Raw genomic sequence first — 24,218 nt, 5'->3', positions numbered from 1 at the left:
AAAAAACTTCTTTCAATAGATGCAACACTGATAAGAATAGTCAATATTATTCTATAAGTTATGCATACATTAGAAAAATAATTAAAAGTCTTTAAAGAACTCAATATTATATAGCTTGATTTTGATTCAACTGTTAAAACTTCTCTAATAACTTTCAATTCTTCAAACAAAATTTCACCATCAAGATCAACATCTTAATCCAAATTTGACACGGTCAGCAAATTTCTAACCTATCAAATAATATTATCAATAATATAAAATATTATTATCTATATCATTATTTTAATTTTAGTGCCTCAACTAGATTCTTTAGTTGCTAAAATTATGAATTTATTAATTAATTTTATTTTAGGGGAATTAATTGATTTTATTCTACTCTATATTTTATTAATGGAAAATTATATTCTTTTATTAATTTTGACTTTGTAGTGCCCCTATAATTTTGTTAGTTAGTTTTTTAATTTTTTTTTTAAATCTAACAAATTTTTTTATAATAGAAAATTTTCTTTTAATATATATATATATATATATATATATATATATATATATATATATATATATATATATATATATATATATATATATATATATATATATATGTGTGTGTGTGTGTGTGTGTGTGTGTGTGTGTGTGTAATTTTTTCGGTGCCCTTAAAATTATGGGACCCTGGACTTCTGCCCCGCAAGCCCATGCTCAGGGTCACCCCTAAATTCGAGACTCAATTGAATTGATTTAAGGAGACTAATATGATATGATTTAATGATGATAATTGGTAGTGAGAGAATTTACAACATAAAATAAATTAATTGTGCTCGGAGTTTAAAATACGAATTTCTTATAAATATTTGAGGATAAATTGATGGGGACAATGTATAACAATAGTTTAGTTAATTCATCTCATATTAATAAAATTATAATTTTAATAAATAATTTAGTAGAAAAAAACATATTTATAAATATGATAAACTAAAAGAAAAATTGCACATAAAAAACCCAAAAAAAAAGGGTAGAATGTATTATTGTAATAACAAAAATTATAATTTGTATGCGAATTATTTCAATAACACTTTAAAATATTGATTGGTTTGATATAAACTTCTAGAGACATAGCTCTGGTCATTAAGAAATTGTAGAAGGCCATGATCCATGCACAAAAGAGAATGTTATTGTTACTTGTTTATCAAAAAAGAATGATCATCACGCAGAAAGAAAAAATAATAATAATTTTGCATTTACTTTCTTGTGTGGCTCACGCCATGCATTGGATTAAAGCATTGAAACTTCATACACATAATAAAAAATTATTATCCATATATTTAGTAAACGCCATGCCATTTCTTAAGAGCATCTCAAAATGCACTTGCTCCATAATTTGCTATATAAATACGTATTTCAAGCTTAACACTCCTACAATTTAATTAGTAGTTGATAACTAATCTTCCTATTAGTTACATTTCCACATTTCTCTTACAAGTACTTTGAGGTATGTTTCTTCATCTTCAAATCAATGTATATAGATAGCAACTCTAATGAAAAAAACTTTGTTATTAGTTATGGTTAACTCTAATGTCTTCTTTAAACTTAATTCTAGATCTTTTTAATTATATTTAATTAATTATTATTGCTACTAATTACAGATCAACATGAAGTTTGTATCTCAAGATTGGATGCTTTCATTAGCAATATTAATACTAGGGTTGATGTCTAGTATACCGCGTTCATCAGCGATTTCTGGAAATAATAAAAACAATGTTAAAACTGCCGTTTTTTATTCACCAAAAATCGAGTTAAGTCCGGGATTTATATCAGACAAAATATATTATGATGTTGATTTTCCAAGAGGTCACATTGCACTCAAGAATTTTTATGCCGAACTAGTCGATGAATTAGGAAATTCTGTACCTCTCCAAGAAACATATCTTCACCATTGGATTGTTGAAAAATACCAACAACCTAAGAATGTACCAAACAATTACCAAACAAATAATATTATCATGGTAAGAAATAGTGGGTCATGTCAAGGTGATCTTCTAGGGCAATACTTTGGTCTTGGAGCTGAAACAAGAGGCACAAAGACATATATTCCTGACCCTTATGGACTAGAAATTGGTAATCCAGAAGAAATTCCACAAGGGTATGAGGAAAAATGGATGATCAATGTTCATGTAATTGATACAAGGGGTGTAGAAGATAGAATGGGATGCAGTGAGTGTAAATGTGATTTGTATAATGTTACAATAAATGCTTTTGATGGAATGCCTTTGAATCCAAGTTATAAAGGAGGGTTAGGATGCTGTCCTGATAATGGTCAATGCAAAATGAAGAAAGGTTTTATGGGTCCAAAACATGTCATATACATGAAATACACAATCATGTGGGTTGATTGGGATGATTTTGTGGTGCCTGTTAAGATTTATATACTTGATGTAACTGATAGTGTGAAAAGATCATATGAAACCAATGGAATGATCAGCATAGAGCATAATTGCCAGGTAAGTGGAATTGAATCTCAAAATTTTATATATGAAAAAAATATTTAGGATTGAGTATCTGATATTATTTGGTATGTATATAGGTTGAATATCTAGTTGAAGCTTGCAGCAAAGGCCATGCTTGTGTTGATGTTAAGAGAGCAAGTGTTCCTATAAAAAGTGGTGGTTATATTATCTATAGTGTTGGTCATCTACATGTAGGTGCTATTAATTCAACTTTATATGGCCAGGTATATATGAGATTATTACAATCATTCTTAACATTTGAATACTATATTTATATACTGATCAGAGTCGTCTTAAGTTTTTAGGGAGTCTGTGTAAGTTAACTACGATTTAACCGTGACAAATATTTTATAAGATTTTATTTTGCCATGGTTTAACTGTGATTAATTTTAGACTATATGCGGTAGCCTATCTTGCATGTTCTCAAAGACGGTTCTGTCACTGTTATGAGTCTCAAAATAGATGAATATGACTCGAACAATACTACTTTGATCCTATTATTTTCTCTAAAAGTTTGATTGTGACATATTATTGTTAGGACGGGAGGGTTATATGCAATTCATACCCAAAATACGGAACAGGAAATAAAGCAGGAAATGAGAAAGGGTATGTTGTAGGAATATCCACTTGTTACCCTAAACCAGGTTCAATCAAGTTATTTGATGGGGAAAATTTAAAAATAGAAATATTCTACAACAGCAGCATGATGCATACTGGAGTAATGGGGCATTTCTATTTCATGGTGGCAGAAAAACTATCACACAACCATGTTTAAAATTCCAATCCCTGCTTAGGATCCTTTTACAAGTGGATTGAGGACTATTTTGTTGTGTTATGAATTAATGAATTTTGTTATGTTGAATAAATGGTTAAAATGAGATGTTGTAATGGTGATTATAATATCTTATTGTAATAATAGTTTGTTGCAACTTTAGGATATATCTTGTGTTTGGCCTCATGTAAGAACTAATATCAATTTTATAATACATTTAAATTTTTAGTCATGTGGTATACATATTCATACATTTGAAGATAGTTGCATAAATTGATGTTGCCTACACATACTTGATATATACGTCTTATTTCTCAATGAAATATATAAAAGTAAAATTATGAATACGCATGTCAAGAAATACACATGTGAAGTAAATGAGATTAATTTCTTAATGTCTTTCTAGATATTGGAACAAAGTCAATGATCTTAGATATTATAACAAACTCAATGGTCTTATATCAACATTTACACTGTCAACCAATGAAGACCATATATTATATCAAATCAGACTGAACATTTTTAATTAGTTATATGACATAGCAGAATAATATATTCTTATTAGATAACAATGTAAAAAAAATTTACACTGTGAGTACATCTCCATTAAACCCAAATAAAATATAGTAAAGTGATAATAATAAACATCGGTACTTTTCAAAAGCAAACTTCAATTTAGAATAAGATATTTTATTAATAGGTTCATATTTATAATGACTTACATTCTTCTTTTTATAATGGGTCGTGAGGCAGAAATTTTTCGTTTCATCATCATTACTTGAGCTATCTCCACTTGAGGATTCACTATCATTTTTCCAAGCAATGTATGCTCTTCAAGGCTTGCTAGACTTCTTGTATTGACTTTTTCCTTTATCTTTCTTAAGCAATGGATAATCCGGTTTGTAGTGACCGACCTTTCCACAATTATAGCATGAACTTTTTTATTTTTCTTTCTTATTCTCATCTTGCCTGAAGAATTTGATATCCTTCTATAGTTCAAGAGATTCTTGTTAGAATGCTTCAATTCATTTCTCTTAATATACTTATGGTACCTTCTAACAAAAAACTTCATTTCTTCATCATTCGAACATTCATCATCACTAGTTCCACTATCATCTTACTTTATATTAGAGTACTTATAGCTAGAAGCCATAAGAGCTATAGAATTCTTGTCTACCTACTTTTCCCTGTTCTTCACTGTCCTAGCTTGTTTGACTTCATTTGTGCCCTCATGGGCAACTTCCAATGAGTCTCACATAGCTTTGTGGTTGTGCATTGGAAAACACGATAACATTCATCAACTCCTAAAGAGGATATGCTAATATTCCTTTCCTTCCAATCATACGACCATAATTTCTCATGATCTGTGTTCAATTGTGCTTCCAATTTAGGTATGACAACATCATTTGCATTGGTCATGGTAATTTGAAAAGGACCATTTTGGATGACGTTCCATACTTTCCTATTAATAGAATTAACATGGACACACATACAATCCTTCCAATAACCATAGTTTTCACCATTGAAAATGGGCACTCTACCATATGCCCCTTTAGGTTTGGAAGTCATAATCTAATAAGCAATTTCGAAGCACAAGATAAATCAGTGCTCTAATACCACTTGTTAGACGATATGTTACGATCTAGAGGGGGTGAATAGATTGCAAATCAAATTTTCTTATTAAAATTCTATTTTGAAAAATTTTTAACTATGGAATGCGGAAAAAATCTCGGATTGACAACCGTCTATCCCGAACCATTATTAAGTACATTGGATATGCGTTAACCGATAGAATGAGTATGTAAGATGAGAAAAAATTATATATTTTCAGCAACTATGTTTGAATATAAATCACACTATAGTAATCAATTTCCAATGAAACATCAAACAAAAACCTACTTAAGCAATTTATCGAATACTTGGTGTGCAACCAATTCAAATCATATTTTTCTTCGATTTTGTTGATATGAGAAACTAATTACAATCACATAGATTGCAATCAACTCAACAAAAACAATTTTAAGTATTAAACGAAGAAAATATCTCTGTGTATCGATTGCACAATCAATATTTTCACAATTTGCAAGTAAACGTAAAAGAGAGACACACGCAAGGATTTGTTTAGGTTGTTCATTAATTGGCCTTGCTGTAGGTACGTCTGTCCCCAATTCCAAAGGAATTGAGATAATGAAAAACAACCTTTGCAAATATAATTTACAAGAGAAAAAGTAGCAATCCAACTCTCCAAACCATATAGTTAATGTTGATCATATTTTCTTCTCTTTCATTGATCTTGAGTTTGATCAAGTAACCTGATACTTCAAATTTGATCCTCTAGTTACCGTTACTCCTTTGAAAGAACCCTTTTCTTCAAAGATTTCACTCGGTTGAATCCAAATTACAAACGTATCGTGATCCAATATTACCAAAGTGATCCTCCGGTAACCGTTACTTCTTTGACATAAATCCTCGTTCTTCAAAGCTTTCACTCAGCTAAATCTAAATTGCACAATCTTGTGAAAAACTGCTAAATCAATCCTTGATATTGGAAGAAAATCCCAAAAGGATTTATCTTGAAACCCCCAAAGAAATCTCAACCTAATTTGATTACACAATCATAAATTGGACATTATTAAACTACCTCTTGATCACATAATAAAAATGATTATGTTTAATTTTTTTATGTATGCAATGAGAGAGGATGAAGATGGAGGAAATCTTTGTATATTTTTGGTTTCAATCATGAGAAATGATGCACGAATGACCATAAATATATATATATATATATATATATATATATATATATATATATATATATATATATATATATATATATATATGAAATAGAAAAAAATGGGATGCAATGGGAGTCGACTCATTCGAAGTGGGAGTCGGCTCCTAAGGGAAAGGGAGGTCGACCCATACTGCTTGGCAGTCGATTCCAAGTTAACAGAATTTTTTTGATAAATTCTACTTCAGTAGGAGTCGAGACATAACACATGGGAGTTCAGTCTTTCGTGTTTTGTATAGACTATAAATGCTTGGGAGTCGACCCGTCCTAGACATAGATTTAATTTTCAGAAAAGATTTTAGTGGGAGTCGATCCACAGCTCGAGGGAGTCAACTCCTTCATGTTGTGTATTGACTCCAAGGTCCTGGGAGTCGACTCCATTTTGACATAAATATTTGTTTTCAATTATGCTTTAGAGAGAGTCAACCCCTTCGTGTTGTGTATTGACTCTAAGGTCCTAGGAGTTGACTCCATTTTGACATAAATATTTGTTTTCAATTATGCTTTAGAGGGAGGCGACTCCTAACACGGGTGAGTCGGCTCCAAGCATGGTTTTTCATAAAAATTGATATTTTTTAACTTGACCAAATGCTTTTGAATTGTTCCCTAAATTTCCTAAGATGAAAATGCAACCTAGACATAGACAAATAAGGTCTAATATATAAATACTACATATTATCTAATTTTGACATTATTCAAAACATCTAAGAGAGGATATTGCACTCACAGATTATTCACGGAAGTTGAGGATATTGATTCAGAAGACTAAGGATGAAACTTTTAAAAATTTCAAAAGTTAGAAGACTCTGTTCAAAAATCAAAATGGCTTAATGGTCAAGAAGTTGAGAACCAACAATGGCCTTGAGTTCTGCAATAAAGGTTTTGACAGTTATTGTGCTCTGTCTGGTGCTGCAAGGTACAAGATTACTGTGGTTACTCCTTAGCAAAATGGCCTGACTGAGAGGTTTAATCGAACAATCCTGAAAGGGTTGGATGCATGTTGGTTAGTGCTGGATTGAAGAAGGTGTTTTGGGATGAGGTTGTTGTGACTGCAGCATAGATGATAAATAGGTGTCCCTCAAGTGTTCTGGGGATGAAGACACTTGAAGAAGTTTGGTCGGGTCATCCACCAGATCTCGACAAACTTAGAGTATTTTGATGTGTAGCATATACTCACATTAGGCAAGACATGTTCAAACCTAGAACGCTGAGATGCATGTTCATGGGGTATCATGAGGGAACAAAAGCCTATAGGATATGATGCCTAGAAGCAGGTAACAAAAGTTGTATCGCAAGTCGTGATGTTGTTTTCTTTAAAGCTGAAATGGCGTTCAAGACAATTGATGATGCTGGTCGAAATGCAAAGATTTATGAAGAAGATATTTATGTTGAGATGAAGCATATTGATGTTGAACTGTGTAACCCAGATGAAGTCGATGAAGAAGCACAAGATACTGAAGAAACTGAGCAAACTATTGATGACTACTTGATGGAAAGAAACAAGTTGAGAAGAGTTATCAAGCCACCTCAGATACTTAGTTATGTAAATCTCATAGTGTTTGGTTTAATCTCTACTAGTGATGTACTAAAGAACCTATGAATTACAAGAAAGTCGTGAGGAGTTAAAACAAGACTGAATGGCTGAAAGTCATAATGTTGTTGGCCCTGGTGGCGAAGTTCGACTTAGAACTTGAAGAGATGGATGTGAAGACCGTCTTCCTATATGGTGATCTATATGAAACAATTTTAATGAAGCAACATGAAGGGTATGCTGAAAGAGGCAAGAAGGATTATGTCTGCAAACTAAATAGGTCATTGTATGACCTGAAACAATCTCCTTGACAGTGAAATTAGATATTTGAAATGAAGGATCCAGGAGCTGCCACCAGGATTTTTGGGATTGACATCCGAAGAGATAGAAAGCAGTCGAGATTATGCTTATCTCAAGAGACATGTCTAAGGAAGATTCTCGACAAATTTGATATGTTGAATTCAAAGCCTGTTTTAACACCAACATGTCCTTATAGTATAATATAATAGGTTCTTTGAAGAAAAAAATCATCATTAAAAGTTTGTCAAGCCGAATTTAGACTAATCTTTCAAAGTTCAACAAAACACTTTTAATACATAAAGTAAAGTATTTATCCAAAACAAATATAGAAATGAGTGTCTCATTATCATTTATCTATTATGATGTTACTCCCTCCGTCTCATAATAAATGTCTTATTTGAGCAATGCATGGTTTTTAAGAAAATGATTGGATGTGTTGGTTTTAGTAAAAAAGTTAATGTCATTTACTAGAATGCCCCTATTAATAGTAGTTGAATAACGTGAAAGTTAATAAATAGGGATATAATAGTGGAAAAATAATAATGATTGATGCATTGGAATTGTAAATGGACAATTAATTTGAGACAAGGAAAAAATGCAAATGAGACACTTATTATGAGACGGAGGAAGTACTACATTTATATATCCACCCAAAGTCAAAATAGGAGTATTATCATAGCTTGTACATCTATTGTCCTTCGTGTCCTTTATAGAGTCACTCAACAAATTCAAAATATACATAGATCCAAGACCAAGATAACCCGTGGCAGTCAGGGACATTCTCCAAGTGATTCATTCGACCGTATTCAGTTACAAGCATTGAAACTTCAAACACATAGTGCTTTCCATTTACTATCCATATTTGGTAAACGCCATACCTTAGACCTTCTCAAAAGCCACCTTACTCAATCTTCTCATACATAAATATTTGTTCTTTCAATCTTAACAATTCAACCATCTTTTAGTGCTCAGAGTTTGATCCCAAGTGATAATTTGACAGGTATACTTCCTTCTCCATTATAAGTAGTATAGTAATATTTTCTTGATATAGTATTCACCATCATTTGCTTTTAACTAATTGTTGCTATAAACAGATAAACATGAAATTCGTATCGCAAAATCGGAAGCTTTCGTGGACAATACTAGTACTACTAGTGTTGTTGTCAAGCACATCATTCTCATCAGCTGGTATTAGAAAAAACATCCAAACAAAAGTTTTCTTGTCTCCCAAGATTGAGCTAAGTCCAGGATCTGTTTCAAACAAAATATACCATGATGTTGATTTTCCTAGAGGTCATATATCACTCAAGAGTTTGAATGCTGAACTAGTTGATGAATCAGGGAAATCAGTCCCTCTCCATCAAACCTATCTACACCATTGGGTTGCTGTACGATACCATCAACCTATGAACGCGACAAACAATGGCGAAAACAGTATTGTTTTTGTGAGAAATAATGGTTTCTGTCAAGACAATGTTTTCGGACAATACTATGGTCTTGGATCTGAAACAAGAGGCACAAAAACATATATTCCAGACCCTTATGGAATTGAAGTTGGTAATCCTGAAGAAATTCCAAAAGGGTATGAGGAAAAATGGTTGATCATTGTTCATGCTATTGATACAAGAGGTGTGGAAGATAGAATGGGGTGCACTGAGTGTAAATGCGATTTGTACAACGTTACGGAAAATTTGAGTCCGAATTATAAAGGCGGTTTGCAATGTTGTCCTGATAATGGTAACTGTAAGGTGATGAAAGGGTTTTTAGGCTCAAAACAAAAGCTTTATTTGAAATACACAGTTATGTGGATGAATTGGGAAGAGTTTATGGTACCTGTCAAGATTTATATATTTGATGTGACTGATAGTTTGAAGATTTCAGATAAGTCTATAGGAATGAGTCTAAAGCATGATTGCAAGGTAACTCATATTACTATATATATTATTATACTAGTTCATGTGTGATAACAGATTCTTTGCTACCTGCAGATTGAGTATGAAGTTGAACCTTGCAGCACAAGTCATCTAAATGGTAGTGATTGTGTTGATGTCAAGAGAACAAGCTTCCCGATGCGAACTGGAGGCTATGTCATCTATGGAGTTGGTCATCAGCATGCAGGTGCATTAGGATTAACTCTATATGGACGGGTAACATTACATGATTGAAATCATTTACGTTCGGTAGATGATTCGAATTCGATTATCATTGAAACTTTGGTTGTGCATGTTAGGATGGGAGGGCTATATGTACTTCAATTCCAAAATATGGAAAAGGAAAAGGAGCAGGAAATGAGAAAGGGTATGTTGTAGGAATGTCAACTTGTTACCCTAAACCAGGTTCTATCAAGATATTTGATGGTGAAACCTTAACTCTAGAGGCTAATCACAGTAGCAGCATAAGGCATTCTGGTGTAATGGGACTTTTCTATTTCTTGGTGGCAGAAAAGTTACCACACCATCATGTCTAATGTTCCTATCATTCTTTGAAGGCTAAGTTTGAATATTTGAATTTCTGTTTGATTTTTGTTATCATTTGGTTGTTTGTGTATTATGTTGTATTCAGTTTACAATTTAGTTAACAATTGAGAAGTTTAAGTAACAATGTGTGAACACTTCTCCATTATGTTGTAGTCTTATTATTTGAGTATATTTTTTATAACTCTTTGTCAATGATAGCATATTCACAAGGGAATTTCTCATTGCATCCATATACATACTCAGAGACCCGCTGTGAAATTTCTAAAATATCTCTATATTTTGGATGTGCATTTCCGAAGACACTTTTTTCTAAAAAAGGGGGTGTTAGATGTGCATATCCGAAGACATCTGAGTTTTTAGAAAAAAATGTGTCTTCGGATATGTACATCCGAAAACACCATTTTTTAAGAAAATTGTGTCTTCGGTATGCACATCCGAAAACACCTCCTATTTTAGAAAAATTATTTTCGGATGTGCATATCCGAAATAATCTTTGGGACAGAATACTTAGCAACAAAGCACCGATTTATCATAAATAATCGAAATTACATAGATAGTTGAACATAAATTTAAAGTTACATATTGTTAAACACGGGTAGTTGAGGACGACACCACATTTTGAGAATGTTTTCTCCTGATCGTTGAAGTTTCGCATCCAACTCGATTGGACCCTTCGAAGAATATTGTTGAAAAGTTGTCCACATAACCTTTAAATCGTCGTCGTTCTTGAGTTAAATGGGATGAACTTGACGTTTCCTTCGGCGTCAAAGAGAGAGTTCAGTGTCGTAATCAACTCCGCAAACGACGTGTCGCGCGAGAACCTAAATTGAAGCGGCATCGGGTAACCACTGCTGAAGTAGACAAATGTAAGGTGAGGGTAATTTTGAGTCATTTCTGATTGTGGGTTGAAATGTTGATGAAAATGTATAAAAACATTATTTATAGACATTTTGGAGTAATATGGACCAAAAAAAATTATCTTGACATCAGTGGAAGTTTCAGATATGCACTTCCGAAATAAGCCCTGAAGCATTTAAATTTCGAAAATACATATCTGAATTATGCAAAAACAGACTCATCAAAAAATGGACCCATTTTGTTTTGTACAAATTCACCATCACACCAAATAAACCAGTCTGTTTTGTACAAATTTAGCATTATACCCAATAAAATGGCTAAATTGGTACGAATAAACGGTGACTACATTAAATATAGATATATTATATATGTATTGAATCGTATTGGTTTTACATTCGTCACAACAATACATACAAAAAATGAAACACACCTGGTTAATACATAAAAAAATAACCCGGTAAAATCTAAAATGCGTCAAACGATTCCTCACCGCTTAATTCTAAAACTGGTAAAATCTTCGATTTCTCCCTATTTTCTTCCCTTTCTTGCTTCATCATTTCTTCGAACTCCACCATTCTTTCAAAAAAAGGATTCGGCCAAGTGTCTGCCTCTTTTGTGTGATGACGGAAAGACGGTACCAACCGCATTCGTAAGAGCATTATCACGGTCGGTAACGATGACACTAGACATATTGTTTGGAACAACCAACAAAGTCTTGCATATTCCCAATTACTATGTAACGTTATCTTCTTTCTCACATTCCAAAAAAGCGAATTCAACCGAAAATTGCTTGTTACTAGATGTCACACCAATAATTTCTAGAAGCAGAAACCTATACTTGTTGGCCTTGTACGTCGAATCAATTACGGTTGGAAATGTGTTGAACAAGTTGATACTTTCGGGAGGAGTCCAAAATATGTCACGAATGGTAACATTGTCCTCACAAGCTCTGTACCTTGAAACATATTTATTATCACCCAAAAGTTTCAACAGTTGTTGCATTTCCAACCTAGGACTTTTTTTCTCAATGTTCAGTCTGTAACGTTCATTGTATACCTGTTTAATTTTTGAAACACTATCTGGTTTTTTTCGCTTCAAATCGGCAAGTATGTTTCTCGGCGCAACTTTGATCATCGATTATTCTGAAATAGCATCCTTCTTTTTGCGTTTTAGCCGACACACAATTGGATGCCCGTGTAGCTTGGTTTCTAATGCGTGATTATGAAGGCCGCAAATGATGCTAAAATGCCTTCTACTAGTGCCATTATCGGACCTTGCTATCACAGCGTCAAATCCAAATTTGCAAGCTTCATTTCGGACTCACTCTAGCAAATATTCACGACAAGTGAAAGTCATTTCATTTGTAAATTATGGTCGAACATTCACCTCAACGACAACCATTTTGACATCGTTAATCGCCTCTTGTGGATTAGCATCTTCGCTGACCTCTTTCGAAACCTCTACCGCATCTCTGGTAATGTTATCGGGATGCACCATACATAATATGTGCACAAAACCTACAGTCTGTCAAAACTGTTTTTTGAATTCTGTAACATACCTTATTTCGGATATGCACTTCCGAAATAATTTTGGTGGATTTCGAAAGTGCATTTCCGAAGTGACGATGTTTCTTCTTCACAAATCAACAGTAATGCAGTGAAATAAGAGAAGAAATGAGGAAACTTTACCTCAAATTGTAGCTTTCTATGCTCTGTTTGCTATGATGAACCACTTGAAACTTGGTTTAAAGACGAAAAAATTCATTGAAAATGGTTGAGGTTTTGGAGAGGGTTTATGTTTTATGTGGAAGAAAATGAATGAAATAGTGAAGGAGGGAAAATGTATATGAAGGGTTTTTCGGATATACATATCCCCGAAAAAACACCTGACATTTTAAATCCAACGTTAAAATGAAAAAAGATCAAATATGGATGTTTTCGGATATGCATATTCAGAAGAAAAAAATCAATTAAAGGTGCCTTCGGATATGCATATCCGAAGGGTATTTTCAAGTTTTTAGGGGTATTCCCCATATATGGGTGCAATGAGAAATATTTGAAAAATTCAATTAAAGGTGTCTTCGAATATGCATATTCGAATGTAATAGATGTGCATATCTGAAATATTTGAAAATGTAAAAAAAATGCCTTTAAATATGCACATCCGAAGAATATTTTGGGAATTTCAGAGGTGTTTTTTCTCCTATATGGGTGCAATGAGAAATTCCCAACCGATTGTTATGGTTGGGCTTAAGTTAGATTGATAGAGTTATCCAACCCATGTAAAACCCCCATATTCAGAGTCCACTTTATATTCGTACTATATATCCTAACTGCATAGTTTTGACCTCTTTAATTAATTAAATGCTGATGAAAAGTGAAACTAGAGACAGATAGCCTCATAGCCAGAATGAATCATTCGGAGAATACTGAGTTCGATTTCTGACAGAAACAACGTTTGGCCAGTGCACGTGTCTCTGTAGCACGAGCCGGATTGATCGATCTACTATGTAGGTCGAAAACCGATGCAGAAGCCAACAACAACAACAAAAAAGAATGAATCATTCGGGCAGTCCCCAACCATATATTGAACTAATTCTAGAACTACAACACACATATAGATCATAAACTAAAAGGGCATTACCAAACCAATCTCAAGAGCCTAATAAACCAAACCAATTTCTTTCACATATGGTTTATGACAAGAGATAATGTTTGTTTAGATTAACTTACTATCCATTTTAGAAGCAGTTTAGATTAACTTGTCCAAAATAATTATGACCAAAATGATCAAAAATTTGCAACCCTTAATATCATTTTTAATGAAAATCTAATATCACAGTTATAATTACATCCCGCTATTTTTACAATTCCTGAGATATACACAAGTTATGTATATCAATTACCTAAAGTTTCCTTCTGCAAGATATTCAAAACACCTTTGCAGGCTAGCCTTGTGGCTGCTTTCCTGTCAGCAGTACCTATGTACTCATACTGGTGAGCTACTTCATCAGCTATTACTTCAACTCTACAACTAGTAACACCTTCTTCATCCCGGGACAAGGTCTTATTCATACTATAATTCATTTTCTGACAAAGTTCAGTTAATTCTCTGATGGGATGAATCGTTAATGTATTTGGTGTTACAAGAGGTTCCAAAAGAGGCCTTATACTTTGCCACACAACCTCCTTGTTGTATCCTGAATCAACTAGAATAGCACCAGCTAGAGACTCTATAATGTCTCCAAGCACCTGCAGACAGACATAGAAGGCAGAACTATTACATGTGTTACAACGTAGAAATGCGCTATCTAAAAAGTGTCTCTCTTTGGTGTAGTTTAAACAAACAGCTTCGCCGTGTGTTTCGGTTTTCTCTCTATTTCCGCCTTGTTCGAAAACTACAATGATGTAATAACATTATTCTAAGATTTCGACAAACTAACCTTGGGGAATGATGCCTCGGACTCCCATCCAAAAGTTGATGATGAAGACTGTTGGTCAAATTTATCAAGCGTAGCTACAATATGTTTATGTAACTCCTGAGACGCGTGGAGTACATGTTTATGCAATTGAACCTTTATGGCAGACATTGCATAACAGTCATTATTCACAGAGGCAGACCTCATGTCAGTTAACTGCCCAGGTGACATGCCAGGATATTCTTTATACAAATGCATAGTAATTAGATAATCCAACACCGAGTCTCCTAGATATTCAAGTCGCTGCAGGGAAAGAAATACATCATACAAAAATTGAGACAAAATGGTCCTAGTTGCATAAACAACTTAATAAAGCATTATATCATAGGTTTCGTTAATAATTTCTACAACAAAAGATAAACCGAGTTGTTTCTGCAAATAAGCTGAAAACAGCTTATGGTCATGTCAAAACAGTCTTTGCAAGTGTTTATGTTAGCTATGCCCGAATAAACCAATTCAAACAGTTCCAAAGAGGAAAACATGATTGTCATGAAGAAGATAGTGAATAAGTACCTGATAGCATCTAGGCACGTCAGGCAGCATGTAAGAACCGTGTGTCATTGCTTCTACTAACAGAGACCGGTCCCTAAAAGAGTACTTTAATAAGGATTCTAGAAACCTTACATTAACTATATTGTCGGGACAAGCATTCAATTGTCGCTCATAGGGTGTAATATTAAAATTCACTTTGATACCAACCCAATCCATAAACAACAATGCAGCTGTCTCACCACCAGTGCTAAGGAATGCACCAATTAGTGCTTCAACAACGTCAGCAACAATTTTCCGTTTCAACTTTCTATTTCCTCGAGTAAAAATTTTTGTCCTCTTGAAATCTATCTCTTTTATTGTAAAACTTTTTGATTTAGCTCCAGGAATGATCCACGTCTTAGGATCAAAAGCTTCATTTCGTATGAAGCCCTGCAACTCGAAAGAATACACGTTCAATAACAAAATTAATACATTATCCACAAGTAAAAAAATTTCAAGAGAATAATGCAAAATGAACAGCCAATTAATACAATATAATCTCATCTCATGCGCACAACGGTTTAGAAAATACATTACATATTATGGTAAATCATGTACACTTTTCATTTTGATCTTTTTAGCTTAGAGAAAGCAGGGAAAGAATGCAAAGTGGTTCAGCCATAATAATCATCTACAAAGTTCCGGAAAAAACAATGTCAACTAATTAAGAAACCAATCATACAAATGAAGAAAAAGTATACCAATGGATACGTTCTACTTCTATGAAATAGCATATAACAAAACATGAAAATTTGCCAAAAAGACAGCATCATAAGAGATGTAACTTGGAGAGAAAGATTACCGGAAGACTAAAACCGCAACCTAACTTACTGAGGGCAGCATTAGAAATTATCTTCTCCCTCTTCACACTGAGAAGACCCTCATGGTGAGTATGATATGTATAAAATAGCTGTTGGCTAACAGCATATTTTAAAAAAGAATCTCCAAGTGTCTCTAGAGACTCGTAATGAAAGGTCTCCTTGCATGTCTTTGTGGTCATTGCTTCCAAGACCTACAATGCAAAATGCATATAGCATTAGTGCAAATATCCTTAAAATGTTTGACAGCTAGAAATAAAAACCATACATTCAGATACCACCAACACAGATTAACCAAAAAATGAATACGGAGGAGGTTCCTAACAAAATTTCTTCTCAAAATATTCAACGTGTATGAGCCGAAGCAGATGACACAAAGTAGGGCAGAATCCAGAAATTACTTCCATTATTAATAAATACAGTAAAAATAATTCTCCTTTTCTACAAATTTTTAGCTATTAAGGGCAATAAACAAAAAGTTGCAAAATTACTTAATCTGGAAAGGAGAAAACCTAGCCCACCTTGAATGTTTGAATCCCATTCTGTGGGCAATGATCCAAATGCATCTTTTTAAAGTTCGAAGCTACAAGCATTCCCTCAATTCTATGCATGATGGATGGAATAAATGCATATGAATAAAGCGTCCTGACTGGTAATGGTGACATAATTATATAGCAGAGTTCAGGAGGTAATTCAACAAATGTCTTGCTCACATCTGAAAAAGAAAGACACAAGATTAAGATGTGATTATACATTAATAGTGTTTGAATAGTGATAGAAGAAACCATATCTACTGTGGAAACCTAAGATTTTTATGATAAAAGAGGAAAGATTAAGCAACCGAAGAAAAAAAAACAAATAAAAACTTTAAAGCTCAAACCTCTGTCCTTAGCTTGTCTGTATCCGTGACAATAATTCTTTACCGGAAAAACATGTCTAGCCTTAAGTAGGCGTTGATGCTCAAAATGTAATTGAATGCCATGCCTGAAATTCGAAAAGAAAAAATAGGATGATATATAAGGCAGCCAAGTAGATAGATTAACTTGAATACAATCGTCTACTACGAAAAATCACTTACTTTTGTCTAAAGTACTTCTTATATGTGGTAACTTCACCATCTCTTACTTCTAGAGGAGAATTTCCGTTCAATTCCATTATATCAGTGGTGATGTAAGTCCGACCATTATGCGGAGTACAAATCAAAGCATTTTGCAATAAACAACTGCAAACTAAACCCTTTTTGGTATGTATATTGGATTTATGATGCACACACTCGATTAGAGATGGATGAACGGAATTAATAGTTAACCAATCAACAACTGGTGTTTGCTCTATAGCAACAGATGGCAACAAAAGATAATCAATCTCAAAATCATCTTCCAAACAACATTTCCCTAAAACGACTTCCTTTTCGGTTTTATGATTCATAAGAATTCCAAGGACATTAACCTGGAATCTTTTACACAGAATAACCTGGATAATAAACACAAACCATTATTTTATTGACTTTTCCTTAACACTTGCAAATACGTCAAATATAATTAGAAGAATACTAGAGAGATACCTGATTGGGCGAGAGATTAATGCTTCCTTTGTATCTCAAGGTCACGGACAAGCTGCCTTTATCGAAACCCATGTCAAATTCTACGCATCCAATTTCTTGATCAAGTTCAACTCTAGTTGCAAGAAAAATGTCTTGAACGGTGATATCATAGACAAAATTTTGTTTTAACTCTATTAAATAACAATAGTAGATTGTGTTACTATTATTCGACACGCGGTTCACCAATTCAGATGGAACATAACTTGGTTTCTCCTCATCATATGGTTCATTCCCTATCAGATTTTGTTTGATGTCAATAAAGTTCAAAGGAATTATATAGTTAAATAGAGTTATATGTTTAAGTATGTGAAAAATGAACGGCAGTAATAAAAGGAAAAATGAATTGAAAGCACGAGAAGTTACCAAACTTCTCCACCTCTGCTTCTTCAAAGGCAATAGAAGGAACGAGATTATCTGTCAACGCTCCAATCTGATGAAGTTGTTTGCATGCTTCAAGGCATGCAATATTCTTTAAGTACTTTGTGTCACCTTGTACATGAATAGCATGTAGAGGACAGCTCTTAGGAAGATACAATATTCCTTTCTCTTTGTCCCATCTTGGAGTCGGTTTAAAGTACCTAGGGGTTTAAAGATGAATGATGAAGTACAGAGTAAAAAATGAAGAGAACCAGATTAATGCAAAAGAAAGTATATCTTAGGTTCATTAAAAAAAAGAAAAAATAAATAATATAAAACAAGACCAGCAATATATGAACTTACCCATCTGAAGGGAGCCTTGAGCAATATAAGTATAACAGAGTAATGCTAGAACTAAGATTGACAACAGCTTGAGTGCTTGCAACACGGTAAGCTTGATTATGAAATAGATCACTTTCAAGACATTCACATGGAAGGGAAGAATAACGCAAAGACTCCTTTCTCATCATGTCCCCGCCATCAAGGTATTTCTCTAATCGAGAACGTGTAACTGAATCCCCACTGTAATTTTAGAATAAAATAAGGTTTTTTGGGGAAACTTTACTTTAAAGGATATGTATTGGTTTGATATTATAACTTTCTCTTGCAGCATGTATAATGGCCCATGCCTAAATGCTATAGGAGTAAATTAGAAATCATAATACTAAGGAGAAACAACAGTATTACCTCTTAACCATCAATATATAATCTGAATTTTGCATTCTTGCACGGCCTCGAGACTGTACGAAACTGCAAACTGTGGGGGATGGGTCAAATCTAATAACCAAATTACAACTTTGAACATCTAAACCCTCTTCAAGAATTGATGTTGCAACAATGACATTGACCTACAGATTAAAATATTTCATCAATAAGTAATAGTATTTGTTTATTACAGTACAACGGATTATCTAAGAAATCAGCATACCAATCCCATACGAAATTCTTCCACGATTTCATTTTGACATTTTCGAGATTGGTTTTGCAATTTACTACTGTTTCCTGCAATGAATTTAGTCCTCCAGCTATTGTATTTCGGAAGCAAAGTGTTCAATAGAATCTCAAGGACAATAGCCGTAATGACCCTTTCCACAAAAACTATGCATCTCATTTCAGATAAACCCCTGTATTTGTAGTATGCACACAGTATAACCATTAAAATAGGTTTAATAAATTTAATAATCAAAATCAAAATCAAAACCAAAACCAAAATGAGGTAAAAAAAAAATCACTAAAGACAATAAAAACAGAGATTAACTATTGATCAGCTAGTTAACCATGAAGCACAGACACCTTGAAGATTAAGCATGTCGCGGTGTCCGACAATCATGACACATGTATAACACGTGTCGGAAATTCAAACAAGTATCCTAAAAAAATGTTTCTTTTCCTTTCGCTCGACACTCATTGGATTGGTGGTCGATACTCATATGACATTCACATGACACGTATTAGTGGCCGTGTCAGATTATGTGCTCCATATGTTAACAATGTTTAATCAGTGAGCATAGAAAAGATAACAAAAAATACCACAAGATCTACCACCACATTTGAAATATTTAGAAAGAAATATATTTATGATTACCTGTACTCAAGTAGACAGTCAATAAGACAGGACACTTTGGAGGTCAATAGACCCATATCCACGTCAAAATTCATATTGTTACCAATAGTCCACGGAGGATCTGTGTAAGAAGACATTCTCTAAATTTAATAAAAGAATATAACAACAGATTAAATTAAAAATTTAACACTCAATGCTTACAGAACTATTACCAAATGGTATGTAACTTTGCAGTGTCATCATAGTAGCTGAACTAAACTTTTTGACAATTTGATCACCTGAGTGACCCCATAAGAAAGTTTCAATTTCAATGGAAGATAAGGACTCTGCAGCCTATCACGTAAGAAAACAGTTGATAGTTATACAAAAATGAACATAAAATAGAGTCACAAATGACATCACTGCAGCAGAAGGGAGAGGACCTTCAAAGCCAACCAAACACCAAGCTCGTCCAAGCAGAATATTGAGGCAGTAAAAATCCTTGCTATTTTTTTGAGTGCAGATTCCACAGCTGATTTAGTCAAATCTGAACTTGTGATGTAAAGCTCGTGCTGAAGAACAAATTAGAACCATTTCAAGTTAATAATCAATTATGATCAGACAAAAACACATGGTACTATAGTTTGGATTCAGTGACAAAATGCGATAAAGGATGCCAAAAGGTGTACAGTAACTTTAGTTTAATTTGAACTCTATCTTTGAACATTTATGATTTGCTTAAATGTACACACCTGTTGTTTTAATATGTTGAGTTTCTTGGCCAAATCTCCGAATTGCGTAAATGAAATCGCATTGTCCTTGTAAAACCAGAATTTTGGTGTAGAGGTTGGTACAAACTGTGAGATGACAGCTTCACTTAAACATGTGTATACCTTAAATTTTAAATTAAAAGAAAAATCAGAGAAATTAAACATGGCAAGAACAAACACTAATAAATAAGAGAAATTTTTAAAACTTGTACATGAAGAGCAAGAAAATAAAAAACAACCTTTGAATGCATTAGAGTCATTAGTTCTCGAATATTTTTTGACAAGGTCGATTCAGAATTTGCAGCTGCATTAAAAAATAAAAGTGAAGAAACACTGATAAATAAGCAGAAAAAAACTAGCAATGCAAATAAATGAATAGAAACTTTCTCTAGGTTTCTATACCTTTCGATTTAATTGGGGAAGCAGTCATCCCAAAAATTCTAGGAAGCTCGGTGATACCACATCTTAGTTGATGATGATAGAATTCCTGCACACAATCCGACAAAAGTAACTACCTATCACTTCCACGGCTAAAACTAGTACTACAGCCCCGTGATGCAGATGAAGCATGAACGTTGTAGCTTACAACATGATACAACTGAACAATATCACCAATTAAAATGATCTGCGATTGACAACACTGACTTTTATTTATATAACAACATAGCACGGCAAATCTGTGAATGGATCTAAAAATCTTCTTCAGTTCATTATTTAGTCACTTGGAAATAAGTGTATGCTAAAATATCGGAACCAAAATATACTCTGGTAGTAAGTTCTAATACAGAAAGCAGTCGTAAGAAAAGCATGTAAAGAAAAGAGTACAACACTTACAGTCATGATACAAGCATAGGGGTGTTTTCCCGCGGCATGATGGCATTCGTCCATTATTAAAACCTTTATCATATTCAGTTTGATAAAGCTGTGCCTCAGGCAATTAAGCAATATTGCTGGAGTCATTACAAGTACCTATACATTCAAAAGCATTACAAACAGTGATTACAGTCTATGGTACAAAGAAAACAAAAATTTAAAAGCATTGTACTAAATTATTGTCTATTTCTTGTCCTATTGGAATCTGCATTGTAGAAAGTGCAGACAACAGATACCAAACTAGAGGATACATTTCATATATGACAACAAAAAGATACTAGAGCTATGCAAACCAAATTAATATTGATATAAAATAACAAGGACATTGTTTAGCCGCGATAGAAATACAAAATCCCTCACCTCGTGTTTGCCCATCTCCTTTTTCCATGTAGCTTCATCCCAATAGTCAACACCCATGTCTCCCCAGTACATTCCAACTTTCAAATCAGTGTGATTTCTCAATGCCGCAGCTTGCTAGAATACACAATTGAACAAAACAAACAAGCACAATGAATCCTCAAAAATCACATAGTAATTAATCAAAATGTATCTCAAATATGCTAAAGCTATCATAAAAACGCAGCATACTTGAGAAACCAGTACAACTTTGGGAACCAAAAAAACCGAAATGTAAGGAGAAGGCTTTCGGAGGTGATGAGCGTAGCTTCTGAGAAGCATGATGGCTATCAAAGTCTTTCCAGAACCAGTCTCTAAATACACTATAGTATTTTCACGAATCGCTCTGTCCAACGCTTCAAGTTGATAGCTACACACACAAAAACAAAAAAAAAACAAAACAAAAACAAAAAAAAAAAAACAAAAAAAAAACCAAAGAAATCAGCAAAACTTAACATCAATTTTTGCAATTCTACCGTCACTAGCGGGATTTGAATCCGAAACCTTGAGAGTCGCACACTCATATATCGAAATGGAAGGATTGAACAAACCTTCTAGCAAAGGAAAGAGCATCAGGCACAACCTGCTTCTGACTATAGTGATCCATTTCCATGAGAGCTTCTTCCATAACATCCGCTGACACTACATTGTCAAATAAATAAAATAATCAGAATTCAAACAACGAAGCAATGAAATTGAATGTAATAGCATGATCAAACAAAAAAAAATCCATACTGATCTAGTAAGAAAAACCCGAACTGAAAAGAGTGAAAGTGAAAATGATGATGGAAAGTTTGGTTTTTTGGGAGCAATGAAGAAAAACCCTAATAATGAGTGATTCCTTAGAGGAGAAGGAGATGAAAAGAAAAAGGAAGAGTGTTAAAGTATGTTTTGAAAAGATGAAAAATAAATATGAACTTACACGTACAGATGGTTAATTGAATAATGATGGTTGGGAGTTGGGACCACAGTTGAGGGGAATCTAAGAATTGAATTTTGAATTGGGTGATGTAACCGGTCGTGTGAGCGCGAATGGAAACTTAAGAGACTGAAACGGAAGAAAACATGAGTCTACTGACTCTCATATTCTTCCAATAATTGACCACACCTGTTAGCGTAAGAAAGGAAATATTACTCTTATTTTTTAATCAACCACATCAAATATAGTAAATATTTCCGGATACGATACACCACTTTTAAATTTATTATTATTAAGAATATAAAAAAGAGTTAAAAGGTAGTGCACTGTAAAATAATTTTACACTGTCATCCAATAGAGAATCTTAAATGTGTCATGTCATTAAATTTTTTTTAAATAAAAAAATGATTTAATTGGATACATGGATGGTGATTGGTTGACAGTGTAAAAATATTTTACACTGTCAGTGCATCACCCCTTTTCTTTATAAAAAATTATAAACATAAAGAAAGAAAAAAAATTCAAATATATGACCATTAATAATTGGATTTGGAAAAGAAAAAAAAAAGGACAATCAAAGTGATAGTGTTATTATAATATTATTAGATTATTAGATGATGTGTAAAACTTATTTAAATGGACAATGTATTTATTACCTTTAACCTCTTGAAAAAATATAAAAGTAAAAGATATGGACAAAAAAATATTTATTAAATAACATAAATATTTTTTAAAAATTAAATATAATAAAAGGTTAAATAAGTTAAAATTAAAATTTTATATATGTTTGACCACAGAAGGATGTATTTGTCCACGTTCTTCATAATAATAGTGGACTAATCGTCCAGTTCTGCATCCTCCTTGAGATGGTTGTCTTTTTTAAAGGATATAAGATTCAGGTCCAGTATTTATATAAGTACATAAGTGTTAAACTTAAGGAGGACGATCACTTTCTTGCAATATATATATATATATATATATATATATATATATATATATATATATATATATATATATATATATATATATATATATATATATATATATATATATATATATATATATATATATATAGGGGACGACTCAGGTGAGAACACTTGGTTATTATGAGAAATGAGAACAATGAATCACGACCATTAAATTTTGATTTTGTTGATTTTAATGGACTGGATTGGTTTCTCTTTCTAGAATCCTTAATATTTATTTTAAATCAACATAGAAAGAGAAACCAATCTAGTTCATTAAAATCAACAAAATCAAAATTTAATGGCCGTGATTCATTGTTCTCATTTCTCATAATAACCAAGTGTTCTCACCTGAGTCGTCCCCTATATATATATATATATATATATATATATATATATATATATTCTCACCTCATACGTGAGTTAGCTCTCATCCCCACAAAATACCTTCAAGTCTTTGACAGCTCTTAATCTATATGGGTTGTCACATATTGTACTTTTTAGAAAGCACAACTAGTGTTCACTATGGAGTCTGGTAAAATTGACTTCGAAAACCACAACAACACCTAGTCGGAGTGTCGCCTCACGTTCAATTTTTCTTACCATCATGGTGAACAAGAAGACAACAACTCCGGCCAACAAAGAATTTGAAAGAGAAGAAATACCATAGCAAATAT

General features: G+C 33.1%; 3 protein-coding genes across 5 annotated transcripts; 1 reads left to right on the top strand and 2 right to left on the bottom strand.

Annotated features, from left to right (window-relative positions):
• The first annotated feature begins 1,438 nt into the window (after positions 1-1,438).
• LOC131622449 (uncharacterized) lies at positions 1,439-10,560 on the top strand. The gene is made up of 7 exons (XM_058893480.1): positions 1,439-1,484; positions 1,639-2,493; positions 2,577-2,723; positions 3,038-3,268; positions 8,988-9,812; positions 9,882-10,040; positions 10,124-10,560. The coding sequence occupies exons 2-7, from the start codon at positions 1,645-1,647 to the stop codon at positions 10,358-10,360; spliced, it is 2,448 nt and encodes an 815-aa protein (XP_058749463.1). The 5' UTR covers positions 1,439-1,484; positions 1,639-1,644; the 3' UTR covers positions 10,361-10,560.
• A 1,400-nt stretch (positions 10,561-11,960) lies between these two features.
• LOC131622506 (uncharacterized) lies at positions 11,961-12,362 on the bottom strand. Its single transcript, XM_058893542.1, has one exon. The coding sequence runs from the start codon at positions 12,360-12,362 to the stop codon at positions 11,961-11,963; it is 402 nt and encodes a 133-aa protein (XP_058749525.1).
• Positions 12,363-14,014: 1,652 nt separating this feature from the next.
• LOC131622448 (endoribonuclease Dicer homolog 2-like) lies at positions 14,015-22,737 on the bottom strand. 3 transcript variants are annotated; one of them, XM_058893479.1, is made up of 23 exons: positions 22,586-22,737; positions 22,209-22,299; positions 21,850-22,027; positions 21,622-21,735; positions 21,223-21,357; positions 20,791-20,875; positions 20,628-20,692; positions 20,371-20,511; positions 20,062-20,190; positions 19,852-19,972; positions 19,661-19,760; positions 19,004-19,199; positions 18,763-18,923; positions 18,379-18,597; positions 18,022-18,236; positions 17,620-17,891; positions 17,134-17,528; positions 16,936-17,039; positions 16,577-16,770; positions 16,040-16,249; positions 15,220-15,627; positions 14,671-14,949; positions 14,015-14,479 (listed from the first exon to the last, which is right to left on the bottom strand). In XM_058893479.1, exons 2-23 carry the CDS (start codon positions 22,283-22,285, stop codon positions 14,126-14,128), a joined length of 4,152 nt encoding a protein of 1,383 aa, XP_058749462.1. In that variant the 5' UTR covers positions 22,286-22,299; positions 22,586-22,737; the 3' UTR covers positions 14,015-14,125. The 3 variants fall into 3 exon arrangements, with proteins under 3 accessions (XP_058749462.1, XP_058749461.1, XP_058749460.1); XM_058893478.1 differs by having other exon boundaries at positions 22,580-22,734; XM_058893477.1 differs by lacking the exon at positions 22,586-22,737 and adding an exon at positions 22,393-22,548.
• Positions 22,738-24,218: the final 1,481 nt, after the last annotated feature.

Source organism: Vicia villosa, unplaced genomic scaffold, assembly GCF_029867415.1.
Source record: "Vicia villosa cultivar HV-30 ecotype Madison, WI unplaced genomic scaffold, Vvil1.0 ctg.000030F_1_1, whole genome shotgun sequence".
Lineage (NCBI taxonomy): Eukaryota > Viridiplantae > Streptophyta > Magnoliopsida > Fabales > Fabaceae > Vicia > Vicia villosa.
The sequence above is the reverse complement of the archived record's forward strand: the minus strand, read 5'-3'. Positions and strand labels throughout refer to the sequence as shown.